The 9241-nt window shown below is 42.9% G+C and overlaps 1 protein-coding gene across 1 annotated transcript in view; it reads left to right on the top strand.

Moving 5' to 3' along the window:
• The window catches only part of LOC109865703 (protein kinase C alpha type-like), a 210029-nt gene that overhangs the window by 143634 nt on the left and 57154 nt on the right, over positions 1 to 9241 (top strand). Inside the window, exons 6-7 of the mRNA XM_020454088.2 lie at positions 7268 to 7424; positions 7537 to 7671. Of these exons, the coding sequence (XP_020309677.1) occupies positions 7268 to 7424; positions 7537 to 7671 (292 nt within the window). The remainder of the gene's footprint in view (positions 1 to 7267; positions 7425 to 7536; positions 7672 to 9241) is intronic.

The following is a 9241-nucleotide window of genomic DNA, read 5'->3' as shown; positions in this document are numbered from 1 at the left end:
AGGTCACTGAACCTCATATTGCACCTTTATTACCCATCTGACCTAATAAATCACACCTCCAAAGACAGGGGGCAGTGTGTAACCCAAAACAGTCCCAGCCTATACCAGAAGATTTCCTATACAGCACCACAGCCGTCCACCCCGACACTACTGCTCCCACTGACTCCACTGTCATAAAACAGACCTGCTATCCAATATACAGAATGTGTACAGTAGACACAGTGGGCGTGTATTTAAAAAGTCTACAGAAACCCAGAAGAGGGCAAGCAGCCAACTGCCACAGAGGAGTTATTGTATCTAAGCCCACACCCTAGTCCCACAGCCAGCCAGCCTTCACTCCTATAATCACAACCTTCACACTCTGTGGCTCTCTGTACGATGCCATGGGGACCACGCCTAAGGCCAGACACAGACAAAGCCTTAGTCCTGGACTGAAAGGCAGGCTGATTGGACAATCTCTATTGAAGGCGCTTTTTAGTCGAAAGACACCAGGCAATATATGTATAGTAGTTTATAATAGGTTATTGTAGTTTGTTGCTTCAAAGACATGTGCATGGAAACTGAAATCCACGCTTTCTCACCTGCAACACACACACACACACACACACAGAGTCAAATGCATGCACACACGCACACACCCTGACTCCTCAGTGGGGCTCCCAGACAGAGAACCGAGCAGCTGAACTTTGTGGCTGGGCTGGTTCTCTCCTGGCAGAGACTTCCAACAGGCAGCCATGTCATTGGTATTCCGTGGCTGGCCCGGCTGCCTGGCTCTCTACTGAGCACCACTTTCCCAGTCTCTCTCTCTCTCTCTCTCTCTCTCTCTCTCTCTCTCTCTTTGCCGTTGAGCCGCACGACTCTACACCAGTCAGGGATTGCTGTCGCCAGATGACACTCCCTGTTCCACACCTGTCACACTGTGCTGAAGAGACACACACACACACACACACACACACACACACACACACACACACACACACACACACACACACACACACACACACACACACACACACACACAGGGATAGAATCACATACTAGAAAGTTCATACACTCATAACCATACACACTCACTCACATACATGTACACTCACACACACAAACTCGTACGCAAACAGACTGTTATTTATTTAACCTTTGTTTTGGATAGATATGGGAGTTTTTGTGTCTGAATGTATACACCCACAACCATCTGTTTCTCTCTCTCGCCCCTCTAACACACACACGCACCCTTTTCCCCTCCCTCCCTTTGACACCCCCCACCCCTGTTAACCTGGTGACTGGCTAACATACCCGCCCCCTCTTCCGATGGTTTCAGAACAACAACTTTGTGTCCTCAAAGCTCAAATGATCCCCCGTTAACCAGCCCAGTCGTTCGGACAGTGGTCACTCCCTGAGCTCTTTATGTTTGACTTCACATTCTAATGTCTCTGTGTGTCAGTTCCGTTGGATTTAGGACCAATGGACAAAGATGCGTGCTGTATGGACAACTGCAGATTAGTCGCAAAACTCCTGCAATATTTCTATATTTCTTCATTTTTACTTTTAGATTTGTGTGTATTGTTGTCTATTGTTAGATACTACTGCGCTGTTGGAGCGAGGAACACAAGCATTTCGCTACACCCGCAATAACATCTGCTACATACAGTATGTGTGTGCAGAATATGATATGATGTGATTTGGTACAATCCAATGTGCTGAAAGAGAAAAAGGGTCTGAAAAGAGAACGGTTCTAACCAACACAGCTCTGTCTGACTCAGTTCTTCTGTTATCTCCGTCTATCACTCAATAATACCGCACCCACTCAGATGAGGGCTGCATTAATCACGTAACAAGTGCCTGTTCTTCTGAATCCAAGGCACTTTTTATAAGGAGACTGTCCTCGAGACTCTGGTATCCAAGGTAATGGTGGCGTTGAGGCCTTTTCATGTCCCAGTGTGTCAATGAGGACTCAGTCACTGACTGACACACACACACAGACTTGTAGGAGATACTCTTGTAGACTTGTAGGAGATAGAATTGTCGGAGTCGTGTGATGCACAACCAATGTGTCAGTCCACTAAAATAAGGCTTATATGCACATACACTGCCGGTCCAAAGATTTAGAACACATACTCATTCAAAGCTTTTTCATGAGGTAGTCACCTGGAATGCATTTCAATTAACAGGTGTGCCCTCTTAATGCATTTGAGCCAATCAGTTGTGTTGTGACAAGGTTGGGTGGGTAAGCAGAAGATGGTCCTATTTGGTAAATTATCAAGTCCATATTATGGCAAGAACAGCTCAAATGAGAAATGACAGTCCATCATTACTTTAAGACATGAAGGTCAGTCAATATGGAAAATGTCAAGAACTTTGAACGTTTCTTTAAGTGCAGTCGCAAAAACCATCAAGTGCTGTGATGAAACTGGCTCTCATGAGGACCGCCACAGGAATGAGTTACCTCTGCTGCAGAGGATACGTTCATGAGAGTTACCAGCCTCAGAAATTGCAGCCCAAATTAATGCTTCAGAGACACATCAGACACATTCAGACACATCTCGACATCAACTGTTCAGAGGAGACCATGTGAATCAGGCCTTCATGGTCAAATTGCTGCAAAGAAACCACTACTAAAGGACACCAATAAGAAGAAAAGACTTGCTTGGGCCAAGAAACACGAGCACTGGACATTAGACCGGTGGAAATTTGTTCTCTGGTCTGGACCAAATTGGAGATCTTTGGTTCCAACCGCCATGTCTTTGTGAGACGGGGTGTGGGTGAACTGATGATGTCTGCGTGTGTATTTTCTACCGTTAAGCATGGAGGAGGAGGTGTGATGGTGTCAGTGTGCTTTGCTGGTGACACGGTCTGTGATTTATTTAGAATTCAAGGCACACTTAACCAGCATGGTTGCCACAGCATTCTGCAGCGATACGCCATCCCACCTGGTTTGCGCTTAGTGAGACTATCATTTGCTTTTCAACAGGACAATGACCCAACACACCTCCAGGCTGTGTAAGGGCTATTTTAACAAGAAGGAGAGTGATGGAGTGCTGCATCAGATGACCTGGCCTCCACAATCCCCCGACCTCAACCAAATTGAGATGGTTTGGGATGAGTCGGACTGCAGAGTGAAGGAAAAGCAGCCAACAAGTTCTCAGCATATGTGGGAACTCCTTCAAGACTGTTGGAAAATCATTCCTGGTGAAGCTGGTTGAGAGAATCCCAAGAGTGTGTCAATTTGAAGAATCTCAAATAAAAAAATATTTTGATTTGTTTATCGCTTGTTTTTGGTTACTACGTGATTCCATATGTGTTATTTCATAGTTTTGATGTCTTCACTATTATTCTACAATGTAGAAAATAGTCAAAATAAAAACCCTTGAATGAGTAGGTGTTGTAAAACTTTTGACCGTTACTGTATATTACAATTCAGTACTGTAGATTATACAATAACAACTGTAATTCCATCCAGATAAGTCTACGTGTATTGTGTGCTGCTCGTCAGGTGGTAGGTAGCATGTTGTACAGCTGTTATGATAGCAGAGTCAGATGCACGCAGCGCAGACAGACAGACAAGACATTCTGTTGGAGAATCGAGGGTTCCTCCTACTGGCTGCTAGTGGAAATTGAGTTTCATTTTTAAAGAGAAAACGGAGGGTTTGCTCAAATTTGAGTTAACAATATTATTGTCTGGGCACGCGTGACAAAGGGGGTTTATACACCAGCAGTTAAATCACTTTTTGCTGGAGTTGGTTCTACACACAAGCACGCTCACACACACTCACGTAGTCCACACGCCAGAGTCCAGTCAGGTAGTATCATGCTGCTGTCTCCCCGCCCACGCTGTCAAAACTTAAGGCCATCATTCAAAGGTCACTTGGCTACTAGCGCTTTGCCTACACCTTTATTTGGAACCGTTTTTTAAATATTCAAAACCTAACCTTTTGTATTGGGACAGTTAAAGTCGCGTCCGTTAAGAGATAGTGTTTTGAGAAAGGTATGGTCATTGGTCACCTGTACATTTGGAGTATTTTACCTTGGACCTATACGGATGTGTTGTGTGTTGTATTTATACCAATTAAACTATAGTATAAACATAAGCCTATTGAATATATCTGTACATTGTATGTTCACACAGTATGTGTGTACGGGGATGCAATCATTTATTGGTATTTAGAAAACTGTGGTTCCCATGTATTCTCATTAGGTTTTGCAGGTGAATGAGTTCATTCCCAGGTCACACATTAGAAGCAGATATCAAGACACATCACTATCTTCATAGTTCACCTACTGTCAGTATTGCATGACAAAGAGTTATGCTAAAATGACAAAGCGCATGCTTTCGAGGGGAGGATCAGGTTCCTTACCTAGCCAAGTGTAGGCTAGAATGACTCTATGGCTGTCTCTAATGGGATCCTATTCCCTATATAGTGCACTGCTTTTGACCAGGGACTATAGGGCTCTGGTAAAAAGTAGTTCACCCTATTTGGGAATAAGGTGCCATTTGAGAAAGCCATTTTGAGACGCATCCTAGCTTCAACACATTATCCCCCATTTCCAGCCTAGTTCCGTTAGCAGGTTAGGTCCGAGTTAGCCTTGTTGCTAATATGTTTGTCTGCTTGTGGTTATCCATCTCCTCATATATGCATTGTCCTGCCAGGGATGACATTTGGTGGCAGCGATGGGATGTAATAATGTTTGGTATGGTGTAGGCTGCTGTTCTGATGTAATTGTTTTATTTATGATGTAGGCTGCGGCTCGGATGTAATTGTTTTAACCCTGTTTGGACCAAAGGAAGAATAGCTTCTGCTTTAAGTCCCAAATGGCAAACCCACCCCCTATATGTCTCTGGTCTAAAGTCGTGCACGATGTAAAGCATAGGGAGACATTTGGTACGATCCCCTGTCTCTCCCAATGAGGTGTCCTCCCCCTCCAGCCCTCTCTCACCTCTGACAGCATACTGCATCACCCGCTATCCAAACGAGACGAATCCCCTAGCACAGGTGCAAGCGGGAGGGACAGACGGAAGCAAGTTTAAAGCTTATTTGCACAAGGCTTATTGAATTGTCTCGTAACTTAATTCACTCTCATATGACAATCCCAGGCAAAACTGTAGTCCCTTTGTTCTGTATATAGATATGTATATATATATATATCAGTGGCTCGTAGGTTATAGGTTATGGTTTAATTTTCAATACGTTTGGTGTTGTGAGGGAAATATAATTACTTATAGTTGAAAATGCATTTAGGTAATATAACTGCTATAGCTTAATATAAATTACTATAGCTTACAGTTTCTATTAATATTTATTAGTTGGGACTCCCAACATCCCCTGTTTGCTGAAATTCTGTTGCTTCTCTCAAAGCGCAGATACAGGCTCTCTAAGTGTAGAACTAACAGGTCAAAACTCTCCTTCATGCCAGCTGCTGTCAGCTTTCTCAATAAGCTGTAGTTCTCTACTGTTCGGTATGGACTGACTATTCATGCCTGGTACGAGGTCTACTTCCTGTGTACACAATGCTGTATACAGTTGAAGTTGGAAGTTTACATACACTTTGGTTGGAGTTATTAAAACTGTTTTTTCAACAACTCCACAAATTTCTTGTTAACAAACTATAGTGTTGGCTAGTTGGTTATGACATCTACTTTGTGCATGACACAAGTCATTTTACTAACAATTGTTTACAGACAGATTATTTCACTTATAATTCACTGTATCACAATTCCAGTGGGTCAGACGTTTACATACACTAAGTTGAATGTGCCTTTAAACAGTTTGGAAAATTCCAGAATATGATGTCATGGCTTTAGAAGCCTCTGATAGGCTGATTGACATCATTTGAGTCAATTGGAGGTGTACCTGTGCCTGGTTCATCCTTGGGAGCAATGGCAGCATCATGTTGTGGGGGTGCTTTGCTGCAAGAGGGACTGGTGCACTTCACAAAATAGATGGCATCATGAGGGAGGAAAATTGTGTGGATATATTGAAGCAACATCTCAAGACATCAGTCAGGACGTTAAAGCTTGGTCGCAAATGGGTCTTCCAAATGGACAATGACCCCAAGCATACTTCCAAAGTTGTGGCAAAATGGCTTAAGGACAACAAAGTCAAGGAATTGGAGTGTCCATCACAAAGCCCTGACCTCAATTCTATAGAAAATTTGTGGGCAGAACTGAAAAAGCATGTGCGAGCAAGGAGACCTAAAAACCTGACTCAGTTACACCAGCTCTGTCAGGAGGAATGGACCAAAATTCACCCAACTTATTGTGGGAAGCTTGTAGAAGGCTAACTGAAATGTTTGACCCAAGTTAAACAATTTAAAGGAAATGCTACCAAATACTAATTGAGTGTATGTCAACTTCTGACCCACTGGGAATGTGATGAAAGAAATAAAAGCTGAAATAAATCATTCTCTCTACTATTATTCTGACATTTCACATTCTTAAAATAAAGTGGTGATACTAACTGACAGGGAATTTTTACTAGGATTAAATGTCAGGAATTGTGAAAACTGAGTTTAAATGTACATGGCTAAGGTGTATGTAAACCTCTGTATATAGTTTTTGTGTGTATTTATTATCGTGTTCATTGTGTTTTTACTATGTGCTGCAAAATGATTTGCCCATCTGAGATAATAAAGACTAGTCTATTACTCTACCCTATCAACACAGCATGACAAAATGGCATCCATTATGCAGTTTTACTCTAGTAGCTTATCTGCTCTCGTTCTGGGTCAAAGGTCAATCTAGCATTATTATCAACAATCCCTTATGTCAGGGCCAGCATTTGATTGACAGGACCACATGAGAAGCTGTCTCCTGGGCTTAAGGGCTTGCCTGGCCAGGCAGGCGTTCAGTGGCTCGGTCTCCGTGGCGATTCCCTGCATAATGTAAAGTGGTTGGCTGTGTTCCATGGCTCTGGGAGCCAGAGTGCTAATGGGGTGCAAATGTCCCTGGTGTCTGTGCACAGTTTGCTGAACATGGCTAAACACAGGACCACAAGGAGGGAGACGGAGAGGCTGGTACTACTGAAATAGTAACAACAATATACATACTGTATAACCATCTCTAGCAGGTTTCTATGCTGTCTACATATGGGTTATTTTTTATAAAATATCCTAATTGTTGAATTTCCATGCCCATTATTAAATCCATCATGCTGTTACAAGGCAACTTTAAAGAACACACTAACTCCTCTCAAAGTATACCACTGTACAAGAAATGATGTCACCTGTATTAGTTCAAAATCAACCTTTTCCCTCTGTGTTGTTTCTCCATCAGTGGGCGAAGGTCGAAATCTGATCCCCATGGACCCCAACGGCTCGTCTGATCCTTACGTCAAGCTCAAGCTCATCCCAGATCCCAAGAATGAGACCAAGAAGAAGACCAAGACCATCCTCGCCAACCTCAATCCCACCTGGAATGAGTCTTTTACATTGTGAGTTGAGGTGTACCCCTGGGCACAATGTTAGGCCCCTTTCACATTTGTGTATTATGGGTAATGTAGTCATTATCATTAACACTGTACATATGTCTGTGTGTTATTCCAGCAAGCTGAAGGCTACAGATAAGGACCGCAGGCTGTCTGTGGAGGTGTGGGACTGGGACCGTACTACCAGGAACGACTTCATGGGCTCCCTGTCCTTCGGCGTGTCAGAGCTGATCAAATCTCCTGTGTGTGGTTGGTAAGTATAACATTAGATGACATTCCAATGCAGTGTTCCTCTATCTGGTAGGGAATATGTAGTGCCCGCCATAATTATTGGGACAGTGCTTTATTTCTTCTTTTGGCTCTTTACTTCAGAACTTTGGATTTAAAATCAAACAATGACTATGAGGTTAAAGTGCAGACTGTCAGCTTTAATTTAAAGGGATTTTCATCTGTACCGGATGAACCGTTTAGAAATTACAGCACTTTTTGTACCTCCATTTTAGGGGAGCAAAAGTATCGGGACAAATTCACTTACAGTTGAAGTCGGAAGTTAACATACACTTAGGTTGGAGTCATTAAAACTTGTTTTTCAACCACTCCACAAATTTCTTGTTAATTAACAAACTATAGTTTTGGCAAGTCGGTTAGGACATATACTTTGTGCATGACACAAGTCATTTTTCCAACAATAGTTTACAGACAGATTAAGTCACTGTATCACAAGTTCAGAAGTTTACATACACTAAGTTGACTGTGCCTTTAAACAGCTTGGAAAATTCCAGAAAATGTCATGGCTTTAGAAGCTTCTGATAGGCTAATTGACATAATTTCAGTCAATTGGAAGTGTACCTATGGATGTATTTCAAGGCATACCTTCAAACTCTTTGCTTAACATCATGGGAAAATCAAAAGAAATCAGCCAAAACCTCAGAAAAAGAATTGTAGACCTGGTTCATCCTTGGGAGCAATTTTCAAATGCCTGAAGGTACCACGTGTATCTGTACAAACAATAGTACACAAGTATAAACACCATGGGACGATGCAGCCGTCATACCGCTCAGGAAGGAGACGTGTTCTGTCTCCTACAGATGAGCGTACTTTGGTGCGAAAGTGCAAATCAATCTCAGAACAACAGCATAGGACTTTGTGAAGATGCTGGAGGAAACAGGTACAAAGTATCTATATCCACAGTAAAACGAGTCCTATATCGACATAACGTAAAAGGCTGCTCAGCAAGGAAGAAGCCACTGCTCCAAAACCGCCATAAAAAAGCCAGACTACGGTTTGCAACTGCAGATGGGGACAAAGATGGTACTTTTTGTAGGATGTCCTCTGGTCTGTTTGGCCATAATTTGCCATCGTTATGTTTGGAGGAAAAAGGGGAGGTTTGCAAGCCGAAGAACACCATCCCAACCGTGAAGCACGGGGGTGGGCAGCATCATCTTTTAGGGGTGCTTTGCTGCAGGAGGGACTGGTGCACTTCACAAAATTGATGGCATCATGAGGTAGGAAAATTACGTGGATATATTGAAGCAACATCTCAAGCCATCAGTCAGGAAGTTAAAGCTTGGTCGCAAATGGATCTTCCAAATGGACAATGACCCCAAGCATCCTTCCAAAGTTGTGGAAAATGGCTTAAGGACAACAAAGTCAAGGTATTGGAGTGTCCATCACAAAGCCCTAACCTCAATTCTATAGAACATTTGTGGGCAGAACTGAAAAAGCTTGTGCGAGGAAGGAGGCCTGCAAACCTGACTCAGTTACACCAGCTGTGTCAGTAGGAATGGACAAAAATTCACCCAACTTATTGTGGGAAGCTTGTG

Source organism: Oncorhynchus kisutch, linkage group LG20, assembly GCF_002021735.2.
Source record: "Oncorhynchus kisutch isolate 150728-3 linkage group LG20, Okis_V2, whole genome shotgun sequence".
In the NCBI taxonomy this organism is placed as follows: Eukaryota; Metazoa; Chordata; class Actinopteri; order Salmoniformes; family Salmonidae; genus Oncorhynchus; species Oncorhynchus kisutch.
The sequence above is the reverse complement of the archived record's forward strand: the minus strand, read 5'-3'. Positions and strand labels throughout refer to the sequence as shown.